We start from the raw sequence: 26517 nt of genomic DNA, 5'->3' as shown, positions 1-26517 counted from the left end.
CAGAGGACTGCTCAAACTGTTGCATTTCAGCCATACCTTCTTAAATGTGAGAAGCTAGGTGTGCTCAGTTTCATGTGTGATTAATAACAAAAGATCTTGAAATATCAGTTCAGAGCAGAAACATGTCCACATGCCTTTTTGGAGAGTCTTTCCAAAGGGCTTTCTTCTTACACTTAAGCATACTGGGAGGATAGGGAAATCACCCTGACAGTTTAGGCACTGAAATTAAGGGCCTACATTGAGCCCCTGGGGATACTACTCTAATGCAAACATAATTAGTGTTCAAAATGAAAATACTCAAAGGGATTTATTTTTATTTGGGGGTTTTGGGGAGATTTTGGGGGGTGGTTTGGTTTTTTTTTAAATTATGAGTGTTTGAAAAATCATGTTAGAGTATAATTTTTCAAGACACTACACAAGCAGTTATTCTTTATCCCAAATCTCTAAGTTTTAATATGATGACACTAATTAGTATTTCATCCAAAAAAAAAAAGCTTACTAATTGAGCTAATTATTCACTTTTCTCTCCTAAGAACTGCAGAAGTGCTGGGCATGAAAGTCTGTATTCGTTTCAAGATAGATGGGCTTTTAATGTAAACTTTGTTTCTGTGCTTTTTATTGAAGACACCTGTGAGCCATTTCTGTGTTTCTCTGAAGAACATCTAAAGTAAGGATGAATTGCATTGCAGTGTTGCCTGTATTGACTTTCAGCCTAAGCTATGTCCTTGATTGTGTTCTGCTCAAACTCATTTTGCAGGATAATTTGGGGCTATTTCAACATAGTTCTTGATCAGCAGTTATCAGAAATGCTGCTAAAGGTTTACCACAGAGATCTTTTTAATATACAAGATACTTAATACACTGTCTATATGGCTATGTTGGATAATTGCCATGTGATCACTTTTCTCCTTCTCTTTTTAGTGACCACATAAACACTTAGCATGGACCTAGAAGAACCCTTCTCTAGTTACAGTAAATTTAGGGTGACCAAATATAAAGAAGGGAAGATGTAGCACAGTGTATCCTCAGCAGAGATCATCTTACAGGGTACATGTCCTCTGCATTGCATTGAGTCGTGGGGCTCATGACACATCTGGTCAGGTAATGGCTTGTCTTGCCTCCCAGTCTTGCACTTGATTAATGACTTAAAAATATAGGTACATAGGAATGTATGGTCAGTTTCTAAAACTCAAAATAGCTCCTCAGAGAAAGTCCTTGAGATACTGGTGCAGAGGGTTATCTTACAGGGTTGGTCCCTGCACGGCTGGAACGTGTGGTCACCCCATATAAACTGATCAATAGTAAATACCAAAGGCGTCAAAGGCTGCACATGCCCACAATTTATAGAATTATGCACAAGCAGAACATAAGAGTGGTTGAGGTTTTTTGCACAAACACGGGGTTTTTTGTCAAAATGGATTCCATTTTGTGTGTATGTAGAATCATCAGAAACTTCACAGAATTCTGACTTCAAATAAAAAGATGAAATATGCTTATCTTTGTAGGCCTATTTCAAATTTTTCGTTACTATTTCCAGATAAACCATCCTCTGTTCTTTTGTCTATCATTTATAAATACTCTGGTTCTGATGTTCTGTCTTGGGTTTTGAGATACTGCCTGTTTAAATGACTATTTATAGTGTGAACTGTCACTTGACTTAGCAATACATGTACTGCTGAAATATATTTAAAATTGACCATTAGAGTATATCACAGACAAAATAAATAGCATTATCTTCACAGTTTCTGTGCTCTTTTTGAAAAGCCAGGAACACAAATTTCTCAGATATTTGTTCTCAGTTTTTTTTCTTAACAAAGTGAATTACCGGTATCCTTTAGTAAAGCTGTTTTAAAAAGTACTTGTAATCTCTTCTTGCTCTGATGTTTTCAAACTGCGATTTTTCTCATCTATACAGGCCCAAAATATCAGTAGAAATACAATTATAGTAGCTAATTTTTCACCAAAAACTAATGTATTAATGAGTATTTTTTTAATCCCTTTTCCTTCTCAGGTTAATTAATGTAATTTAGTCTAAAACCTAGGAGTCAAATGTGAACTGACAGCTTGATTTAAACAAGGCAGAACCTTAAGCTTCTTGACTGCCTTTTTCTAGACTTGGTCATTCAATGGTTCAATATGATTTGTTTATCTAAGATTTTTATTATGGAGTGGGAAATACTAAAATGAAGGGTGTACCTTCGTTTTTTGTATTTTATATATATGTACAGAAAGTAGAATGCAGAATTGTGAGGACATTTGTTTATCTAGAAAATAATTTCTAGTAAATAGTTATCTAGAAATTAATTTTAAGCCACCACAGAAAACTTTGTTCATCTATCTTCAATGATATTTTTTGTACATCTGTACTATACCATATTAATAACTGATGTGAGCTAACTGGTTGTTCAGGTTAGATTTGCATTCTGATCCAAAGATTAGAGGTTGCTGAATTATCCCTTAAGCTTCCTAGCCTTGTGGATCCATTAAGCCTTAATTAAAGAAGCATCTTAGGAAAAAAAAAATAATCAGACCATTTGTATCCAAAGAAGATGCACACTGGTCATTTGTTTGTTCAGCAGCATAAAAATTATTATTTAATGGAAATTTTAATCACAGCAAACTTATAGACAGACATATATTAAATGCATTAATCTTTCTATAAGGTTATTCACAATGTATAAGGTTACTCCTCTGAAAAGACTGCTTCAGATTGCTTTCCGGTAATGCTAATACCCATTAAAAAGATGAATATATATGTGTGTAAGTCAATCATAAGGTATTAAAGAGGTGTAGCAACTTAAGCTTCTTTTCTTCTTGGCAGGTCACTTTGAGAAATGTCCTAGTTCAATTAAAATATTTTTTCCATTTCCTAGGAGTAGATTCAGATATGCTCTGTCTGTTCTCTATCTTATCTTCACTGTCAGGATTTAAAACAAACCTGAGTGAGGTATAAGGATAGCCCAGCTGCTTCAGACCCTGAACAGGTTCAAATGTAAAGGTGCATATATGTGTATGTGTCTGCGTGTTCATCACATAAATGTCCTGGTTGAGTACTTGTGTGATGTAAAGATACATTTTTTAAGAGTCTGTTCGCTTTTGTAGAATTTAAACGGAGATAAACTGCATTTTCTGTTCTTAAAATACCCATTATTTCATCTCGTTTCTAAATGCTGCAGTAGTAGGAAACCATCTAAACAAGAAAGGCATATAAAAGTGCGCACAATGTGGTAGTTTCTTTCAGATTTGATTGGTACTATGAATTTAGTTAAGAAAAATTATCATGTAGGCTATTGTCATGTGACATTTGAATGACTAAAAATATTGTATATATTAAAAAAGAAATGCAGAATTTTAGAATAGTACTGTACAACTCAAGTATTCATATAGTAGTCTCAGAAACACAAAATTTCCTAATTGGCTGCTTAGTTCTGCTGTAGATGCTCTGTGCTCGGCATTACTTTGCGCCCAAGATTGATTCTGATGCAAAACTGCTCCTGGAAAAAAAATCCTAATTCTTGGATGGTTTGGTGAAAAATATTACAATTAGAGGTATAAAATGAGCTCTGTGACTGAAATGTGGATGAAAGGAGATTGTTTCATTTTAAAGTTATGCCATAGGACCTTACTCTTCCTTTCTTCTTGCAAAAGGCTTGACAATATTGTTTCTCTTCAGATTATTATTATTATTATTAATAAATTTTTTGCCATTTTTGGGTGTTACTTATGGTCTGTTACTTGTAAAACTAGAAAATGTTTAGGTTCAGATATAGTAATGCTGGAAAATTGTATTTCAGGCTAGAATGCAAATCAGTTTACTAATAAAAATTAAAATGTAAATCTGAGAGATTATATAAATTATATACCAGTATCAGACTGTCAAATGATCATTCTTTAAAAATCCTATTCTCTTTGCTAGGTAATATCATGAAGCATGAGAGTTTGCTTTATTGAATCCTGGATTTTCTTTTTCATATCAATTTTACAGTAAAATACAAAAATAATTTCTCATATATTTCTGGCCCTTCACAATATCAGGTACCAGGAAAGGTCAGCATATTTTGCAAACTGTACTTGGTTTACCATACCATTACTCTGTTTCTGTATAGTTAATTGATTTTAGTATAGCTTTTGACACAAAAAATAAATCATTTCTTCATTGGTCCAACAACAATTGTGTGTATAAACAAGTTGGGCTGGTTTCCCCTACTTGAAATGGATGAAGGAAGTCTGCTAAAATCAATTGTGTTACAAATGTAGCCAAAATCTCACAACTAAGGGTTCTTTGCTCTCCTCAGCCAGGAAACTTCTAATGGTTGTTCCTCAAGATTCAGGGGTGGTATCTGATAATTCCAGCAGCTCTTAGGAGACAGTACTTACATTGCTACTCACTATCAAGTTCCTATTACTTTCAATTCTTCCCATTGCTTTTCATTTACTTACACCAGTCAATGTGGTACTGTCTTAACAGGTACAAGAATACAGACACCTGAAAAACAGAAAAGTCAGTGTAGTTTCTTGGGTGGTGGTTTTTGTTTGTTTTGGTTTAGTTTTTTTCCTCTCTTATCTTTTTTTCCCCTAAAGCAGAAGTTTGTTGTCCTAATGCAGAGCCAGCATGGGCTGGTTTTTATGGTGGGGAGTTATGATTAAGAAGAGATCCTTGGTGCTGGGGAATCTAAGGACTCTGGATTCAAAAGAACAGTTGGACAGTATAAGCTGAAGGACGCTGTAGCAGCTCCCCTATGTTTAAACTTATCTGTGTGTAGTTACTTTTCTGGTTTACATCAATAAAAGTAGCTCTTCAGCAATTTCTTTTAGTGAAATTGACCTGATGTGTTCCTGTCTTGTGCTTTGCCTGTCAAAATTAGCTGGGTGTATTATTTTTTTACCTCTCTGTTCATTAAGTCAGTTGTTTCATTTTGGAGTCAGACAATGTTCAGGGAAGGGAAAATTTTGATCAAATCAACCTTGCATGGAAACAACTGCCTGTTTGCCATCTGCAGTGGGCATTGATCCCTAGCTTGTTTGTGCCTTGCGTTTGTTCTGCGTGAGTAAGCACATTAGCCTTTTCATTTCATTCATTAGACAGTTAGTCCTTGATTAGTGTTTCCTAGTTTCTCTCAAAAATGCTTCTACTCCTTTATTCATTTTGTCTTGGGTCTGTCTTATGCTTCAGTGTCTAGAAAATGAACAGTTAACTACAATAGTCCTTTCATTTCTTTTTCATATGAAACTAGCTAACAAATATACTTTTCTAATGCTGGTGCATCTAATGCGGGATAAAGTATGAATGATGGGTCTTTCTAAAGTTAACAGAGTTATTATTTTAGTTCAGCAAGCAGCCATTGTTTAGAAGTGTGCTGTCCCAGGGTTTATTGCCAGCTTTATTTCATCCATCTCCAAGAACTGTGGGATCATCTGGATACTTGTGGATATTTGCCTTATAAAATTGCACATAAAAATAAATTTAAATTAAACATTAGTGCAGTTTGAGAATACAGCACTGAAAGTTTCAGATGACAGTTTGGATAACAGGACGGAACAATAAGGCATTTGTTGACTAACGCCATTCACTTGGGAATTTTGCTGTCATTTCCTTGCAGAACTGTGAAATGTTGAATGACAATTCCATTCTTGAATATGATAGAAAAATACATTAATAATTATGCAGTGTGCATAAAGCAGCAAACTATGTACGTCTTTAGAAACCACTTAACAAGTTCATAAAAAAACCGAGTACCTTGATGGAGTCAAAGCATTTAATGTTGTCTCTAACTGATCTAATTTGATCAGTGATCACAAGTTTTGCCTAAAAATTCTATACTGTGTTACACCCTTAAGTACATAGTGTGTGTAAAATTTTATGAATTATGCATTGCTTTTTATTCATAATTGTAAAAGTTTATTTATATGTTGTCAATCTATCTGAACAATTTTACCTTTGAATTTAATGGTATTAAAGTTCGACATTTATCTTTTCAAAGCACCCGTAAGTTAGTAAACCAAACATTGAAGGTTGGACCAGTCAGTTCTCTGGTGCGTGCCCTGCTTAAGATTCTAGTAAATACAAAACTTTTTAAAACACAAAAAGTTGAAGCCATGGTTTATATTAGTGGGTACCTTTATATCTGCATTAAATGCTTGCTTATTTGTGAATTAGATTAACATTGGTTTGTTTAAATAAAAATTATTTTGAACAACAGTTTTAGTCATGTTTGGAATCACTAGTAAATAATTTAAGTATTTAATTTTAAGGGCTTTTCCACCACGTTCTAATTCCCATTGTTTGAAATAAATTTAAAATGTTGCTAGATGTAGGGTTATATTGAATTTAGTATTTCTCTCAAATTTTTAGTCTTTATAGATCCACAGTCTTTTAAGTTGGTAAATAATAGGTGGGGAAGTTCATATATGGATGATAGTTGGTTTTAATGACAGTTTTATTTGTAGTTTTTCTCAAATGTTATTTGCATGGAAGCTGGAATTCATTGAAATTTCTTACAAACTGAACTAACTCTTATATTTAGATTCATATGCATCCAGAATTTTAAGACATAACTACAAAGACATTATCCAAATGGATTTCTCTGTGTTTGCTATCTGCTGCAAGACTCAAGAATTGGTAGATTTCATGATCTCACAATTAATTTAATACAAACATTGAAAAATTAATGATTAATTCCCAGTTTGTAAAGTTTTAACAATTAGTATGAGAAATAAAAATTACATGATCTGAATTGATGAAAAAATTCTCTTCATACCTACAAAGGAGATTAAAAATGCTTTGAAAACTGATCTAGCGCATCAGTTCCAAATATTCTATTTTGAACAACTCCCACCAGCACAATGGATTGATCCTCTTCTAAATGTTATAGATATATAAATATTTCATATGACTATTTCATTTCACATACATGTTATTTGATTTTATTAGCATAATTTAGTTAATTTTAAAATATTGATAAAAATACTTAATTAAAAAATATCTTTTTTATATTAAGCAGCGTTTCCCCACATGATTTCACATCCTGACATACAGCAAAGGGAGAGTCTTCTAACATTATTCCTATTTGCTACCCAGTTTTAGAGAAAACTATTGAATTCCATATGAAATATCAACTTGTATAGCATGTAAAGAAACTTTGGTGAATCTGTCACCCAGTTTTACTAAAGAAATTGATTTCAAATAGTTTGTTTGGTCTTTTTGGAAGACAGAACTGTATCAGTGGTCTTACAGTAAACCTTTACCGTGTCTGGATATTATTCGCTGTATAAAATTTGAAGACACTTTCACTACACAAAACTATCATGTCTGATTTGTAAAAAGATGTAATGGAGACTTCAGCAAGAAGAATGAATTATTAAGTTCAGATACATCCCATTCTGGGAACAATGTACCTGTAATCTTTCTAAGTGATAAGAGTATTGCTGTTGTTGAAAATGACAGTTCACAAAATACCTTACAAACGATATGCATTGTGTAGAGGTTGGGTCTTCTGATTTGCAATTTTCAAAAGGATTTATGGTGCTTTTTTTTTTGTCCTGTTAGGATGCTTCAATTGCCCACAGATTCCATATCATGAGGGAAAAACATCCAGAGAAGTTCAACAGTAGGTAAGAATCTAAAAATATATGCATATAAAAATATTTTGTTCTTTGAGGGGTTAAGTTTCGCACATCTTTAAAATATTGATTCTCATGAAAGAGAGGAAATTGGTTCATTTTATATTAAGCATATGCTTCCAGACTACTTGTAGTGTAACTTTTTGATATCTGGTATTTCAGCTGAAATGAATAGCATTATAAATAAGCCCTTCTCACAGGTGGAATGTTTGTCTTGTAAGGCTAGCATGGACAAGATGTGTTTGTGAGGATCCCTGAGCTGACACTTTGCCATTAGGCACTGAAGAACACTTCTTAGACAGCTGCAGATGGTGATCCTTATGTTTCATTCCCACACTCGCACTGGTACATTGACAGGGGGCTCTTCCATGTGTACTCTTAGTAAGGGCAAGTGAATGCCATTTTACACAGAACTGCTTTTATCACTAAATAACATGCTTCTATAAAAAAAAGTCAGGAATAAGACTTGCATCTGCTTCTTGTGTTGCTCTCTGAATCTTTAGTGCTGTTGCAGAGCTTTTCTGGAGATTAAAAATGCATTACGTTTACTGTAAATTCAATATTTGGTTTGTTGAGTAGATAACATTCATAATGCAATGTTTGTTTATTTCTTCTTATTTAGGTAATTTAGCAAGTAAGTTGTGGTGGGTAAAAGCAACATTTCAGAAACTTTAATTAACATTTAAAGACACAAGGGGAGAGAAAAGTAAGATACAATATTATTTGGAATAAACAGAGAATGTCTAGAAATAATTATTAACACAAATGTTTTGTCACTGTTAACTTAACCATAGTGTGTTTAGTTTTCCCTGAGGGTGACCTGGAAAGTCTCCGGTAGATGCAAATCTTCCTAGACATTAGGATGATAAAATATGCTGTTTGTTTTCTCATCTAAGAGCTGTACAGAATTATGTTTAAATATGTTTTAAAATTATCTTGCTTACTGGTTTTTTTTGTTAAAAGTATATATTTTATAGCTAATAGTGAGAATGTGGGTCTCTTTTTCGCAAAAACTCAATTTGCTTAGCATCTGTACATTGGCATACTGTGAACCCAAGTGTCTGTTTCTTTTTAAGTTGCACAGTAGTACATATTTGTTTTCTATAACCTCCTTTTCCTAGCTCTGGTGCTTCTCATTCTGAAAGAATTACACTATGATAAGATCTGAACTCAAACCTAATCTATGCATCCCAATGTACTGTACCCTCCCAGCAGGACTAGAGATATTGGACTTTTAGCAAATGATGATATTCCAGGCCCTGAAGATGAAGCTAGTTTATCAGTGGTCTTTCTGCATATTTTCAGCAGTTGGCAATTATAATTTATAAAAAGCTCAGCTAATAACACGAGTTTCAGATCAGATTTCATGTCACAATAAATCATATGCCATTAATAACATCTGCTAGCAGACTCACCTTGAAATTCATCTATATTTTAAGGAACCTGATATTTCTAACATTATCTTAAGGAAATTAGTTACAAAAATATATAGTCCCAGTCCCTACATACTTTGGTACTGAGATATTGAAAGGGCTTGAAAAAAGCAAAGCTTCTCTAGATACATAAAAATTATTCAGAAAGGTTATGCCTTTCTAAAAAAACAGTATAAAGACTTGAGCAAAGTATAATAGAAACTGATATTTTAAAATGTGTTTTCTTTTGTATAGTGAGGAAAAAAAAGGGGTTTTCTATGTTTGTTCAATAGAGATGATGTTCGTTCACAAATGCTTTTTTCATTACCACTTATTTGCGTGTCAAAATAAGTCGATAACATGTTGCAGCAGCATTTTCCTGGAGGGTATGAAAAGAAGCCCCTTTTTTAGTTGTCCGCTAAGCCTCAGATCTTAATTCACCAGAATGTAGAATTTTCTATGTAATCTAAATTATTTAGGCTCAGCAAGTCCAACTCACATCTGATTCATAGTGGACTCCATAGTTAACAGCACCTGCTCCTTTGAAAACCCTACATTACTCATTTGAAAGTCCTACACTGTCACGTGGGCATATCTCTTGTGATTTAAAAAAAATAATTCTTTTTTTCCTTTTATGTTAGTTTCCTCTTGCCTAATTCTCCAACATTTTAACTTTCACAGCTATTGTTCAGAGCAGGTCCTTCCACTGAGGTTCTACTCTGAAAAACGAACATGCAAAAATTTTCCTTACTGAAGGGAAACTTTAAATTGTGCGCAGAATTCTTTTGAAATACACAGGTGTTGTATTTGCTTCAGTGAAGTAAGTTAGATAAAGTTTGGAGTTAGGGAATCTTTCACATTAAATCCTGTTAATGATCCTCAGATTCCTGAGGATATTCCTTGCTACTCTGATCCCAAGGTTACATGTAAATAGGGTGAACTAATAGGAAAACTCCTGACACATTCGACTTGTGTAGAAGCAAAATCTTCTGCTACTTGTCTGTCTTCTCAAAATGAAGATGAGAGAATGTTTCAAGACTTAGAAAGGCTTTTTTTAATGACTGCTACCCAATATTGTGGCATTCTTTGGAACTAGATCATTAGTTCTTGGGAACCGTGTCATATTTTCGAATTCCACAGTGTTCACAGATTTTGTACACCAGCACTTAGTATTACTGACTTAGTAAAAATAAAAAGTAATACATTTATTTTTAGATTTCTAAATTGTCTAGAGATAGTAAGACATAAGTCTTTGGAAAATCTAAGTTTAAGTATGCATAAATATTCCTGTACTAAACATCCACATTATCAATGGTTTTCTTTGTAATGAAGCACCTGGTTTTTTGAGTTTATCAAGAAATTTAAATCAAGTTCCTTTGTGAAAAAGATCTTCTATTTTCAGAAGCTTAATTTTAAATGAAAAATTAATTTATACATGCCTTAATATCTTGAAAATGTTATACTTGTAACCTGTGATATGGAATGGCTTCATAAAGTTTTCCAAATAAGGCTCAGCATAAATGTTTACCAGTAATTTTAAAGTACACATTACTTGTTCCTAAACCCAGGTCTGGAAGAGAAGAATTCTGGTGGTGGTTGAATAGTAAAGAATGGAAATGAGAAGTAGCATCCTGAGCTCTATCAAAATTATGGATCTTAATATGCCATTTTAGTTATGTATTTTGATCATTAGCACACTTTATCAGAAACCAGGACTGATGTTGCATTAACATTTATAAACCTTATAAAGGTGTTTAAAATGTTTATAAACCCCAAAATATGTCACATTACCCACTCTACAGGTCTGATGTGCTCACAACCTTGTGCTGGAGAAATCAGTTTGCTTCCCAGCATCTTCTGCTTAAGAGTAGGGTCAGATTTTCCAGTGCAAGTGTGGAAGAGCTGAGTTAGTGCCAGTGGGGATAAAACTTGCAAAAGGCAGTATTTCAAGTAAAAGTATCATTAAACTAGGGCATTCTGTTGAAATAATGATTCAGTTAGGCCAAAATGCCCTACAGGGAGATCTGTGTAAACATCATAGGCTTGATGCTGGGAATAACAGATGTATGAGTTATGTGACTGGAATATACACAAGGAAACAAAGAATACTTACAACAAAAAAAAAAATTCAGGTTGATGTTAGCATTTCTAAAATCATACTCAGTTCAATTAGGTGCACTAATTTGATGCTTTGGCATCCCATAGCATAAAAGATATTTCTTAGTCTCAGTAAACTAAATTTGGATTTATAAATTATATTTAATGTTTAAGTACATTGTCTTTGAAGTTTCCAGATATCAATTTCTATATTTTATGAAGAAAACCTGAAGCAGAAAAAGCTCCTAATAACTTCATTCATATCATATTCCTGACAATATACTTTTGAGATTCCCTATCAACTTCTTTAATTATGCCTTTCATTTGTGCTGATACCTATACATTTAATCTCTAAGGAAGTTTTTAAGTAATAGAAAGTACTGATTTACCTTGTGCAAGTGTTCTCCAGGAGAATAAGGAAAGGCCACAGTAAGAAAAGGTAGGAGAAATGGCAGATCATTGTATCTTTAGCATTATTCTGGGTGTCCTGACATGGGTACTGCACTATACAATGTAGTTATAGCATCATATATTTAGTTACATCCAAAGAAAAAAGGAAAAAAAATCCTGTCTTACCTACAGTGTTAATGTATTCAAAGGCTTTATTGTAAGGAATGTCTAGTCCTTCCTGACAGCAAAAAAAAAAAAAAAAAAAAACCAGAATTATTCCACTTTAGTACTGGAATTGAAGGCAAGTTCAAGTTTTGTGACTGAAAGTGAAAAAATCAGTTTGAAGAAACAGCAAAATCAATTATGATGGGGTAAATTAAATGGTCTACTCTCAGTTGTATTCAGCTTTAAGTTGACTTATTTTAGCTTAGAATCGAGCAGTCAAAGTGTTTCATTTTGGATAGAACAAAACTGTTTTGATATTTTCATTATTCTTCCAATTTTTCAGTTTGGGTGATGGAGTCTCTTGGATGGAATAAGAACCACATCTTATTTCAGTGAATATACTAAGCATCAACAGAAAATTCCTAACTTTAATTGCAGACATTTCAGCCTCTCCTTCAACCTCTCCTCCCTTCCTGGTTGTGACTGATATGAAAGTGTTTAAAAAGAAGTCCTTGGCCCCATGGAGAGACCAGATTGCAGACATCTGTTACCTGTCCCATTGAGTCCACAGGGTCCTTTTCAAAAAAGGATAAGGCTCCAGGGAACAGTACCTCTGAACTCAGGCTGCATTACTGCAATTGTAGTCAACAGAAGAAGCAAAGCAAGGTGAAAATATTAACAATAGAGCACAAAGTATTTTCCCACAAGCGAGAGATGTCTTATAGTTAGACAACATACTCTGCCTAGCTCTTGGTTATAATGCTTATAAGAGAGAAAGAAATAAAAAAACACCTGGCATGTTCTTTTGTCACACTTCAAACATGTAGGAGCCCACCTTTAGAAAGGACACCAGAAACATGTAATGTGTGCTTGAGTTGGGACAAAAGAAGACAGTTGGAGCATAAAGCTGGCTTAACCTATCCATGTCTGCTGTCTACAGAGCAAAATCACAGAAGTTTGCATCTGCAGTATCTGCACCTCTCTCTGATACAAGATTTCATGTTTTTATCATTTCTCTAGAAAGTTCTAATAAGCTAAGGCCCTCTGCTTGAGAGACTTCTTACTGTGTTAAACATTTTTCTATAGCAGCTGTCTGGGAGGCTGGTGGTGTTGGGGAACCTTAGGTTCAGACTTCTAATGACTAGAGGCAGTGTGATGTATAAAATGTATGTTAAGCAGGAATCCCTATGTCCTAGGCATCCCCTGGGATTTCAAAGTACATCTCTGAAAGCAGGGTGCTGTATCAGACCATAAGCAGAGCAATGAATTTATTTTTGTATTCTCAGCGTCTGCAGCTATCAAATTCACTACTGCAGGACTAAACTGGGTTCAGGCTGTGTCAGGCACTTCCACTTGAGGGGATCACCATTCTGCACCTTTAAAAACAAATGTTTAACATATATACTCTTACAAGATATGGGAATGTTGTCTTTTTTTCTCTAAAGGAAATTATGTTTATGTATAGGTAGTGATTCCCAGCTTTTTAAAAAAACAGTTTCTTTAGAAATTGTTTAGTAAAGTGTTCAGGGTTAATGTTAAAGGGTTGTAAGCATAGCATTTTTAGGAGACAGGACTGTTTATGGAGCAGAATCATACAGAGGGATTGGCCCAGCATACATTGTGGAAGTAACAAACTGTTGATTCACAAAATGTCTATACATATACTACAGTCCAAGGTCAATAAAATCTAATTTTCTTCACCTTGCATCAGGCTGGTTAAGAAATTTATTGCAGATGATGTTTCCTTACTGAGTGCAGGTCACTGAACCTTTTCTATGTATTGAAGTGCCTAGTGGATGTTTTACACATTCCTTAATTAATTAAAGCGATTGCCTTTTATTACAATGTCTTAAAGGCAAATGTAACTCTCTAGGAATTAATTCTTGGTCTCTTCCACAGTATAGTCACGCTATTTGAAATAACAGGGAAAAACACAATGGTAGAAAAATACTTCTAACTTCCTTAAATTGTAAATTCAGATGTGAGAGGAGTCTATAGTAAATATGCAAAAACTGTAACAAAACTGCTAAGCTACTGCTTGCTCTTTGTTCAGTGTTGATGAAGTATGGTCAAGTAATTCTATACCAATCAATAAGGTTATTCTCCTTGTTTTTTCATGCTAAATAAAGTACTTTGTAATAAAATTGGGTTTTATGTAATGCTGCTGGTTTTGGTTTTTTTTTTTTGAGAGGGCTTATAATGAGAATTAATGAACAAAAACATGAATTTGCAGCTTCAAGCTTCATTTTGAATGAATTAATTTTCAAATCTCAGAAGTAAATGGCTAATCTTTACATAAGTTTTATGTGGCTATAATTCATGTTTACAACATATGCTGGGTTTTATAAACAGTTAAGCAGCAGCCCTTTCTAATATATGTCACAAACCCAACAAAACCTTCTTTCAAAATCCAGTCAAGATTGCTAAGTGGCCACAACGCACTTATCTGTAATATGATTGACAATATCCAATCCATTAAAAGCAATGAAATGAATTGTTAAGGGATAATTTTTACACTCCCTATTTATTAAACATAAACACAACACTCTTTAGTACAAAGAAATTAAAATTTAATCAGAAAATGAAAACCTTTATATTGAACTGTCGGTGCTTTATGGTGCTTTTTTTAATCCTTTAATTCTGGTAATTAAGCCCCTACTACAGTTCCCATAGATAATGAGGAGAACCCAAATACTCCTTTAGTTCACCACAGACTGACACAATATACAGCATGTGCTTTTGCTTCTCTTGTTCTTTAACTCACAAAAAATTGGGTCCTAGATTTGCTTCAGATCCTGAATCTTGTGACTAATATACTCCAGGTTTCAACTCTAAACTCTGCAATTGCAAGTTAGTTTGTATCGTATTAGATAAACTTAGGTAATTGGAAAGAAAATTTTGAGTAATTTACCCAGTCCTCCTAACCCTATCTTAGTACTACTGTTCAAAATTCATTTTTTAGTTACCTTAAAAGTAATGCTTTCAACCAGTATGTCAGTTCCTGATTAAGTAACCAAAGTTCTTATCTTCATTGATTGTATAACTGAAGTGATTTTAAGTACTTAATGTATCAAATAAAGAACCTCTGTCAACATCTCCATCACTTCACAGATAACATTTTCCATTACCCTCTTTATCCCATTTATATGTACTTTTCCTGGCCCATGCCTGTGTGTTTTCATTTAAATAATCTGACTGTTTTCAGATCTGATTTCAAGTGCCTTATTTTTATTGCGATAGGTTGCATAGACCTTTCTAAGAAATGTGTAAAGCTAGAGGTATTTCTAGTTTTTAATATGAAGTAAAATATTATTTATGTATCTTGGAAAATAAGATCAGTCAAGTAGATCTCTCTCAGTTGAAGTTCTTATTCTCTTCTGATTTATATCTTCATTTTATTAACAGAGGATATATTTTTTCGAAGAAAATATTTTGAAAATATTTGTTTTATATATCATAGAGCAATTAATGTAATGCATTTCTATGAAAATTGAATGATAGATACAACTGTACAATAATGCCTTTGTTAAAACTGCATTGTTGCTATCATTGCCTTCAGAATAATTTTGGAGTTTGGTTTTACTTGTAAAATAATACCGACTACTGCTTCTTTTTATTTCCCCTGACAATGACACAATTATATAATCAAAATTTAGAGGTATTTGTCTTAATATTGAAGACATCTTTAGCATTGATATAACCAAACTTATATTTTCTATTCTTTCATATTTGCATTTTCTTTTTTTTTTTTTAATGTAATGATAGCCAAAATATTAATTTTTCAATATCTTTGTCTATGTATGTGTGTCTTTGTTAAACAAATTTTTAAATACATTTTTAGAAAAAAGCACAAACCAAAAAACACCTGAGAAAATGTATTGGCTGATTTGGTGATTTAAAGGGAATGGCTGTTGCTTTTTCTGATTTTTGACACTATTGCTATTGATGCCAAGTATATCAAGAGATAAAGTGGTTTTAAGTTCTCTGTCTTTCCCTCATGATACTTCATAGACTGCCTAAGACAAGTTCTGATGTGTTTTGGGGAATAGTATTTTGGTCATTTATGCCTTTGAAACAAAATAATATAATTTCTTCTTCCTAAGACAGACTTACTCATTTTAAGATATTTCTGTGCGCTGTCAGGGCACTGAAGGAATTCCTGTCTGGATTCTCTTACAATTCTATTGCTGAACAATTGGCAACTATTGATCTGCAGCTGCTTCTGAAGAGAATGTTAATGGACGGTCATTTTCTCTCTCACTGTTGACATTTACACTAGATCCTACTCTCAACTCTTCCCTGTCACACAGAGAAATTGTGGGAATTTAAAAATTTTTGCCAGATTGCTAAAACAGAAATAGTTCATGTTCAGTTAGCCCTCTATTTTCCTTTCAGGAAATCCACATTGTACATATATTACCTGTCTTGAGTGCTTTCTAATGTTTAGTTCTGGTTTGGGTGATAGGGGCCAGATCAACAAGGCATGTTGCAGACTGTTGGCTATGGGATCACTATAGCCCTGCCTCCTTCCAGTACTTTATGGAGTACTTTTAACGGAGTACTTTATGAGGAAACTGCCAAGACAGGATACAAGATGGGCAAAGAAACGTGGGGAGCAGTGTCATTTTGGTATTGTTTCTCAAAGTTTTAAAGATCAGGAGTTACAGAATTCTGAATTCATTACTGATCAGGGATTGTGAGAATGAGCTTGATGTTTCTGCTGTGTTTGCGTGCCGTGGCATAAAATGGACAATAGGAGAAGGAGAAAATCATTGGACATAAAAAATGTTGTCTGGTAGCTACTAGGAATTTATTAAGATTGGAAAGGTTTTAGTTAAATCCAGTTTCAATCTCTGTAAGTCAGCTTAGTTATGGCAAAAGTTAATACTGTTCCTTAGGTTGAGAAACTAATATTAGTTTAAAAAATAATATTGAATTTAGGTTATTTTTTCCCTGATGAGCTAAAATTCAGGACCAGAGTATCATTTAAATCCGCGTGACATAGGTAGATGTGGTAAAAGCTACCTAGGATTTTAATTTAATAGTAAGAGGAAGAAGTTGTTAGTTTTGCCTTTTTTTTTTTTTTTTTTTGGTTCAAATTAGACTTAGGGAACAGCTGCAAGTAATATGGTTTCCTGATTCTTGAGAACCTTTCAGTTACACTGTTTTTAATAAAGATTTGTCCATGTGAGGGACAGCAAGGTCTGCTAACCTTTCTTGCAGCATGCTATTTCTGAGCCAATTATGAAGATGTCTAAAGGCATCGAATGCTCTTTGGAACAGTAACTTTGTGATTTGGGAGTATAATGGCCAGCTGGAGAACTTTCTCTGTGGTTAGCATATCTGTGCTCACAATATATAAAAAACAAGGGCAGAATTGATTTTTTTTTATGAGCTAAAATTCTCCTTGGATTTTTTCTTATAGTTATGGTGATATATTAATAACTATAGTAACAGCAGAAGTAGCAGAAGCTTCCTAAGTGTTTTGGATTTTGATAGTAGAGCCCTGAAGGCTGTGTTAAGTTGTCAATCTAGGGTTTTTATCAAGATTTTGTTGATGTTCAAAGAAAGAAAAAAGTGTTAATCAAAGAAATATGTTCTTCTTGCTGATACGGGCCAGCTGACTATTCACACTGAATGAAATCTTCAATATGTTTAGCTGCTTTGATTTCTTAGAGAATTGTAGTGTAAATCTTCACTGAGAGTGATTTGGGAGCATAAATTTAATTGCTAAGTTTTTCTGGGCTTTTCAAATGAAACCTGAGAGGATTGACCTAAGTATGGCTTATCCAAAAAAGCCTTGCAGCAGGAGAGCTGCACAGCAGCCAGGACACTGCAGCTGTGGGGCTGTTTTTCCACTGGCATCATAGGGCAGTCAGCCAGGCAGAAGGAGTTGGGACTTAAGTCCCCCTTCTGACAAGGAATAATCAGATACACTCTCTTACTCAGAAAGTGTTTTAGGGACTAAACAACAAAATAGGAGCAGGACTACGAGGAAAATACGAAGTCCATAGTTCTCAACTACAGCAGAAACACTGATAACAAGTAAACAGCTGGGAATTTGACTCTGTCATGAGGTTACCAGGTGAAGATGCAGTTTTGTATTATTTAAAGTCTGGTGAAATTCTGGGTTTTTACTGTATTACTCAAATTACTGGGAATATTTATCCACTACTTTAGTCACATAAACAAAATAAGTATCCTGCAACCTGGATACCTCTGCTGCAAAGGTGATGGTTTATGTGTTGTACACCAGCATCTGCATGCCAGAATGAGGGATTCCTAAGTGCTTTTGTTAAATCTAGAATAGGAGAGCAGCAGCAGGAAACAATAAGCCATGAACTACCATGAAGAGCTGTGGTGCTGGCTAGGTAAGTGGACATTTGGAGCCAGACAAAGCAGCATACAGTAGTAGACAAAGATTCAGGAGGAAGAGATTTGCATGTGCTTGAACTGAGAGGGTATAAAAGCCCAGGGGTCCTTTCTTGGGGGTCCCTCCTTGGGAAAACCAGCCTGAGTTGTCTCTCTGTTACTGCACTGTAAATAAATTGCATTATAGAATGAGACATCTGAGTCTCTACTGTGGGAAACCTAGAGCTGAACAGGTGAGGAAACCTGGTCTGACCACGTCTGTGTGGGGTATGGAGAGGAGTAGGCACCTGTCAGCTTACTGGATCTGCCCTCTCTGAAGGGGCTTTGGTCCCAGCAGTGGCAATATCTGGTGTTGGGAATGTGACTGCCGGGGAGTCTCATGAATGGTCAGACTGGGTAGTTTGCTTGACAACCTACAATGAGCAATGACACTAAAATTGTAGAATGAGGGAATATAGGCATGGTGCAGAACAGTCTCTGTCAGAGAGACATGTTAGACACAGCAAACTCTACCAAAGGCAGAACTGCTTAGAGGTACAGAAAGAAGATGCCTGTCAGGACTACTCTGAACCTTCACTAATTCTGACAGTTTCTCAGAATGATTCATGGACAGTCACAGTTGACCTGTGTAATGAACTTCTAAGCTGGATGGCACTGCAAGGTCTGCATGAAGCACGAGACCACACGTTCTCCTGGTGTTTAGGGTAGATTTAAACTACTAAAGAACAAGGCAATATCACTATGGCTGTTACGCTTGTGCTTCCAGAGCCATCCGAGCTGGCACTAGCTCTGCCATTCTGGAAGCATGCTCCATTACAAAAAGATCTGAGAAGTATTGAATTAAATGTATGCACTGGTTGAGTACACTGGATCGTTAGCTAGTGTTCCCTGGTTCCCTGTTATACCAGCTTCTTAGTCCTTTAAAAATGTATTTTAGCTGTCTCTAGTGAAGAAAGTCTTTGAGATTAAATTTTAACACAGAAATATGTTCTTGCTGTAAGTCACAGTCATCTTTTCTTTCCTCTGGCGTCTTAGGACTTCTCTTGTTCTCTTTCTGATTTGATTCCTCTTTTCCTTGCCTTTCTTGACTTAACTTTGTTCCTTCACCTTATAAAATAATCAAGGGTACAGATTTCAACAAAACTATACTCTTGGTTAAGAAGGATTTCCATTTTTATTATAAAGCTAAATTAAGAGCTACTTAATGCTCATGGTTTAGTATTTTAATAAAAAGGGAAAGGGAGAAGCTGATAGAACAAGAGGAAAGTGCTTTTCAGCCATGTCTCTTACCTGAAGTCTTAAATGCTGCTTTGTTTTATGTATTAGTCTTTTCTGAGACCTGTATAGTATATTGTCCATCTTCTTTGTAACAATTTTGTTCTTTGTGAAGTAAGGTGTAAAGTTACATGTGGTGTACACTTCTACCAGAAAACTCTTTGACAATGTAAATTTAAGCAATAAAACGATAAGTATGGCCATTTAATGCTCTGAACTAGTAGCACACTAAAACCTGTAGCTTGGAAAAGGATATATTCAGTTTCTGTGCCAAGATTTTGATGCACAGTGAGAAGTCTGGGAGAGCTTCTGGAAGTGCAATCCCTTTTGAAAGCATATAGAGAAGGAATCACTTACTTTTATGGTTTTAAGTTTTTTTTGAAAGCACTCTGACATATCTGACTCTGAATATTACCTTGTTCTGTTGTCCAAGAATTTAGATTTGGAAATAAGGACAGACTTGTTGCCTGGCAATGTCAGACTTTATCACTGAAATCCTGATCTATTTGAGTTTATATTTTTCACCTTTTGTTCAAACACATGCTTTTGATCTTCACAGTTGTAAGCTAAAAAATGCAGAGAGACAGAGTTTACTATAAAAACAATGACCCCAGATCTTGTTTCATTAACTGAGGTACTGTCTTCTACATTAAAATTAAGTAACCTCCAATATTTCAGACTGATTATCTTATTTTACAGACTAATGGTAATGTGCCGTGTATAATATCACAGAATATTGAACAATTTTTATGGCTGGATATATCTTACCCACAAGCCACGGGAGGTGAACTTTTAACTGTATCAGATAATACTTAAGGAAAATCAGTATCTTTGTATTCTTAATCTTATGAAATTCTAGATTGCCCATGAGAGCAAAGTATCCTGCTTTCTGGAAAGAAGAAAAAGCACAGAACTAGTAAATATTCCTGGGAGATAGTGATGAGCAGAAAGTAGTTTCCCTGATGTGATAAAAATAAGAACCTTCCTTCATGCAGAAAGAGAACTTTGCCTCTCTTGCAGTTGCTGCTACACTGAGAGCTACAGTGCTTGCTTGAAATAGGACAGACCCAGCTGTAACCCCCTGATCAAGACTCACCTTCTCCCTCTGCGCTGCTTAAGTACAAGTTGCCTTGTGCCAGGCAGCTTGGGGTTTTGCTTCTCTGTTTGTTAAATGGTGAATGTTTATTTAAAGGAAGCAGAGCACCTGAACAGTATAGGCTCATCCGAGGGACTTGGACGATGACTGTGCTGTCCTGCTACCTGGGTGACAATTCCAGCAGGTAACAATGAAAACTGTGGCTAGAATTGCAAAGGTAAGAGCAGTTACCTGAGATGTTGGTTATTAACTTATCCCTTCAGTGCAAATATGGTGTACACAAACTGTGTCTCCTAAGTCGCAGGTGATGTACATTGACTCACCACAGACAATTAATAAAGGGTAGTTAAGTATGCTTTTATATTTAGCTTTAAGCTGATATTCCATCTGTTAGCTAACAACTCTTTCTAGATGAAAATTCCATTAAAATTTGCTTCATTAGGTGTAGGGTCTTTTTTTGGTTTCACTGCATAATACAGCCTAATCAAAAATAGCTAAAAATAATCTAGTTTAGCTCTACATGGAAGTCATAATATATATCCTGAGAGGGGAAAAGCCCAAAGGTAACAACCTGCACTATATTTTTTACCGCAATGACCAGTGAAATAAAGTCATTATTTACTGGTGAGCCCAATAGAATTTCTTCATATAGGGCAGACAATATTACCCTGTATTGGTTTACAAGATGGGTTTCTGTATGTATTTACAAGCTGTGATGTTCTGCAACTAGTTCACAGAAATTCTTTGAATATATCAAATTTCAGTCTTAGGTAGATTGATATTTTAAATAATGATGTATTAAGTATTTCTGTCAAGATTTCTACTTTTTTTTGGCATAGGTCAGTCTAAAGATTTATTCCAGGGGCATCTTTGGTAGCCCTTCAGATTTTGTCTTGGTTTTATCTTCTGGGTTGCAATAGAGAATATTAATTTTCAGTTTTACATAGGAGAGCTAGACAAAGAGAGATATTAGTTTTGTCCCACTGCTTATGATGAAGATCAAAAAGTGGAAAAGTAAATTACATTATCTACTTTGGGTTTAATGTACACTTTCTACGTTGGAAACTAGTGAAAATAGTTTAAATATTTGCTAAGATATAATAGCTCACCTTAATAAAAAATACACATAGAATATATTTTTTCTTACCATTTTAGAAACAGTTGCTACCCTCATTTGTACTTCATAATCCACCACAGTGAAGGCTTAATAGACCATTAAAGAAACGGTGGGAAGTTAATTTTAATATGTAATGGTGTGAGGGGTTTTATTTTTTTCCTTAATACAATGAAGCTTCTAACAATTTTATTTGCGAAGAAGATGATTATTTAATAAAGTGACAAACTGTCCCACTGATAGGATACATTAATTTTCTTCTAAAGCTGTTCCTTGTACTCCATAAGAAGGTGATAATTAGGTTTGCAGATTAGAATAACATAATCAGACCACTTGTGTGGATGCTTGTTAAAATATATTTTCCTCTTCATATAAGCCTCATAATAATTAAAAACTGTTTAAAAAGAGAACCATTCTTTTTCAGTATGGACTTTTTAAATGAGTCCTAGTAATATATCACGTTATTCTTAAGCTAATTCAACTTTTTAAAAGGTTAGTATTTGAAAAAGAGTATGGGAAGTGATTAACTGGTGAGTTTAAGTATTAGCATTAGATTTTGCAGGAACACCTACAGTATAAAACAGCGCTCATTCATATCCTGATTTAATTTCTTCCACTGTCACTCCTGATTGTTCCATTTAATCTTTCTTAAGTCACATAAAATTATCTTGTATGTGTAAATTAACAATCATTTTCTAATTTCACTGCAAACTTTAGGCACTGTCAGAGAAAAAAAATACACTGGCAGTGATTAATTCTCTATTTTAAGCAAAACTAAATGCAGTTGCTATTGAGGTAGGGTGCACACCGAGTGATTCTTTTGGTGATTCTAGACTCCAATAAAGGCATTGGAGAAATAGCAATGAGCGTGAAATGAGTGGTTCACATCTAAACAATCAGGTCTTGTGTCTATCACATTGAATCAGTGTAATATTCACTGACCTTATGTTTTAAAACATTGAAGCCAATTTCCTTTGCTTAGGATTTGTGTAGTATTCAGTACTTTTTAAAACTAACTTCCTGGCCTAAGCCCAAGGTGGAAAGTGCAGAGCCTAAGATCATTTAAAGTGTCTTTAAGTGTTCCAATTCCTATACTTTTAATAAGATTAAGATTTTTTTTTTCCTATAGTTCAATGAAGTCTTATTCTAGGGAAGAAGGGAAAGTGCATGTTTTGTTTTTGTTGGCAACAACCTTGAAATTAATCCTATGCTAAAGAATAAAAACTGTTTTCTTAGTATTTCAGCAGTGGGTGCAAACTTTCAAGGTCCAAGTTGTTTCATTACAGCAGTTACAATCAGTGTGTTGATAAAGGAGGGCTGATTTAAACACTAAAAACCAAGCATGTTCTGGCTCGAAATCATTCAATTTCAAACAACTGAACAGAGAAAAAAGTGTTACGTTATTAAATATTGCAATCATCTAATTTGTACATACATTCCAGTAAGCCTTACTTTGTGTGCACAGTTCCATATGTATATTTGATATAGTGGCATAATCAACTTCAGGTTGTTGGGGGGACATGTTTTATGGATAAGTAAAAAGTAATCAGGTTCTATTTATTACCGTTATGAAAGAAGTGAAAGAATATTTTTGAAGTGTGCTAAATATACATACAGAAAAGGAAAAATATTCAGTCATTTACAAAAAGGGATGCAATACTGACTGATTTAACAGCAGTAGATTAATATTGGAGACTCAATAGTGAAGGGATTTATAAAATATATTTTTAATATTATGTGTTTTTTTATCATTTTTGGATATTAAAAAAAATTTCTTAACATGTAAAGTAAATCATATGACAAAGATTAACCAGTACTCTTACCCAGAAGTTGATCAACATCAGCTCTATAAGCCTATAGACCAGCAATTTACAAACAACTGACCTGACTTCTCCCTTTCTAAATAGAGGATTCCCAACAATCATCATGGTAAATAGCTACTTTGAATAACATTTTACATAACAATTCTAAATATTTTTGGTTGAAAAAGGCATGCTCTTAATGCATCCCAGAAAAAATCAATTTTTTAAAAAGTCATAGAACTATGTAAGTCTTCAAGGTAGCAGTTGCTAGGTATAATCCCTTTTTTTTACATGGTGGTAAAGGAAAAGGTGATGGAGGTGGGATGTTCTGAGCATATGTTTTATCCTTGGTTTCCAGAATCCATAGCCTGATGAGGTGAATGGCAAACTTTTCTCTTAAGACTTTTGCCTTTTATAGGTAAGCCAACAGCCTAAAGACAGCAGTTTTATCATGTCAAATCCTCTCCAATGGATTCTTAACACAAGGCCACCTGTAAAATGCCATAACTGAAATGTTAATGAGGAAGTATGATGGTCTCTCATCAGTTTACAGGCTGAAAGCTTCTCTATATCTGGCATGTTTTTCACCATTTGAAAAAGGACCTATAGGTGCCAGTAAATGTAGAAATCCTGTTACAGCTCTGTGTACTGACCTTCCTTACATAGGAGATATTGCCATGTGGAAAGTAGATGGCTTATAGAGTACCCAGCTTCAACTCCAAATTAAAAGAGGAAGTCCTTACAGATCCATGATGTCCTGGCTGATCTCTTGTTTTAATGTTGTCTTAAGAGGCCTAGGTTTGTGTTTAAAATAATAATTTGTACTTTAAAACCCTAGAAATAATTGGAAAATTAGGGAAGATAATTTCAATTATATCTACATCACTAGCTCTACGTGTGTTTATAATTGCTCTCTCAGAGTCCATGAATATATAAGAGCTCAGATGAAGCCTTCAAGGATAGTGAAACAGGTGTGTAAAGATATGTAAAGGTGTTCCAGGGAGCCCAGGACCAAACTGATATCCCCTGGAATTCAGCCCAAGGCATTGACTGTCAAAGAATCTGTCATCCTTTTTATGTAGGCTAGAAACATTTGCATTAACAAAAATGGGATGTAATTTGAAGAAAGATTTTTTTGAAGCAGAAATATGTAGTGAGCTTTGTCACTTTCCCCCTTTGCAAGAAAATTACTAATCTGACTAATTATCTCAGTGTTTATTGATTCCATTACTAACTGAAGTCTTCATATTGCCACAGGGGGCAAGCAGACTGGGCTTTCCTAAATGGAAAAATATTGAACATTAACAAAATTATTGTGGGACATTAAATGCTAAAAATGTCTTTGAGAATTATAAAGGTTAGAAAGTTTAGCAGGTCATCGCACTCTTTTTCTTATTACTCAGATTTTTAAAGCATTCAAGTGTTAACCTTTTGAAAAGGAGAGGGGAGGAAAAAAGGAAAGGACAGATGATTGGGAGATACTTAATTATCTGTTTCTTTAAAGAAGGTGTAGTCAGGTCCAACCTCATTCAGCTGCCAACACTTGCATAAAGCTGCTGGAGAGAGCTCCTGTGAATACCCAATTGCAAAGCTATAATTTGAGATAAAATAATGCATCTACCTATACTGTTATCAATAATTGATAGGCACTTAGGAATGTAATTCATTGAAATCTCACCTGTGGCCCAACCTCTGCCACTCTAGGAAGAAAGAGATGTAGCAGTTTTCCTTCTGGTTTTATCCAAGTCATTGTGTGAGCTTTATAGGGGATTTAACCAGTAAATTGTACACAATAAACATAGAGAAGAAGCCTGGCATGAAGTAGAGCCTTTTAATAACAGTGTCTGCAATGTTTTTTGTTTGCTCTTACCCCTCTTTAAAAATATATTTAAAAAAACACCACTTTGTTTGGTTCCCCACTAAGACTAAGCTTTTCTTTGAATGTCATCCATTTTCTAGAATTTTAAAAATTGAAAAGCTTTGCCCTTTTGACCTGCTAATACATCTCAGTCTCAGTTCACTGCAAAGCTGTGACAACACACACAGTGATAACAAGGCAGGCTGTTACATCCTCATTTTTTTAATCTTGACTATATCAGCATTACTGTGACACAACTCATCAGGTTTGGAATAATGTAATTAATTTATGAGATTCCACATAATTAAACTAGTCACCTGTGAATATATCCAAAGGGATCTTTCAATGCTGTTAATCTGGGCATTTCATTCCATTTTTGTGTATAACAGATTATTTAATCTACATATTATTGGATGAGTGCCTACAATAATATTTCTAGTTTAAGCATGCCTCTTCTCTCTCTTATAGAGGCTAACAAATGAGGAGATATACCAGTATTACCCCCTATACCACATTCTTCTCCTGCCTCAGTTCTGTAGAGTCTAGAGACCCAAAATGGAGAGTAAGTGATGTGGTTCTCCTACACAGAGGCATATGTATGAACAAGACATAAGAAGAGATCATACACACAATGTGATGTTTGCTGTTTTCATGAGTGCCTGATGCTCAGGGGGGCAAGATTGTGGATAGTGGGTTAGCTGGCTGCAGTCACTCATCAGAAATCTTTCAGAGTTGTCACCCTAGGACAGTTGGGTATGTTCAAAAGCCACTTCAATTTAACTGTTTATTCTATTTTCTCGTAATTGAAAGTTATATAATCTAAAAATCTGAATTTTACTGGTGAAAAATCAGTTTGCTTTGATGTTTGCCTTGCCTTCCTAATTTGAAAAAGAAAAAAAATTGCATTAAATGCATTTCCATTGAAACAAAGGAAGGCTTTATGTACTCACCTGCATAAAAAGCCCTCCTGGAAAAAAATGCAACAAATATAGGCTTGGCCACTGATTTAAGTAAAAGGGTACAAGATCACCTGTGAGTAAAATGAAGGCAAGGGCTCTGCAAAGCACTGTTAAACTTTCTATTGAACAGCCACTGCTTGATCAGCTGTTAACTGAACACTTGATCTGTTGCTATCTCTAAAATAAAGGAAAGGGTTCTGTCTCTATCACATTGTGTTTGTTCAGATCTTGCTTTTAAAAATTTTCTGACAACCAGAAATAATTTCTTCTTATGTTTATTTCAATGAAAATCCATTTTATATCCAATTTTAAAAATTGTATTATGGTAAGAATATTTGAACATTTTGGTTTTTCCCT

General features: G+C 34.5%; 1 protein-coding gene across 4 annotated transcripts in view; it reads left to right on the top strand.

The window, feature by feature from the left end:
* Positions 1–26517, top strand: part of DGKB (diacylglycerol kinase beta) — a 329155-nt gene that overhangs the window by 184929 nt on the left and 117709 nt on the right. For all 4 annotated transcript variants that reach the window (XM_058820489.1, XM_058820474.1, XM_058820483.1 and 1 more), the window contains one exon: positions 7547–7611. In XM_058820489.1, coding sequence (XP_058676472.1) covers positions 7547–7611 — 65 coding nt within the window. The remainder of the gene's footprint in view (positions 1–7546; positions 7612–26517) is intronic.

This window comes from Ammospiza caudacuta, chromosome 1 (assembly GCF_027887145.1).
Source record: "Ammospiza caudacuta isolate bAmmCau1 chromosome 1, bAmmCau1.pri, whole genome shotgun sequence".
NCBI lineage: Eukaryota > Metazoa > Chordata > Aves > Passeriformes > Passerellidae > Ammospiza > Ammospiza caudacuta.
Note: the sequence above shows the minus strand (reverse complement) of the source record. Positions and strands in the feature narration are given on the sequence as shown.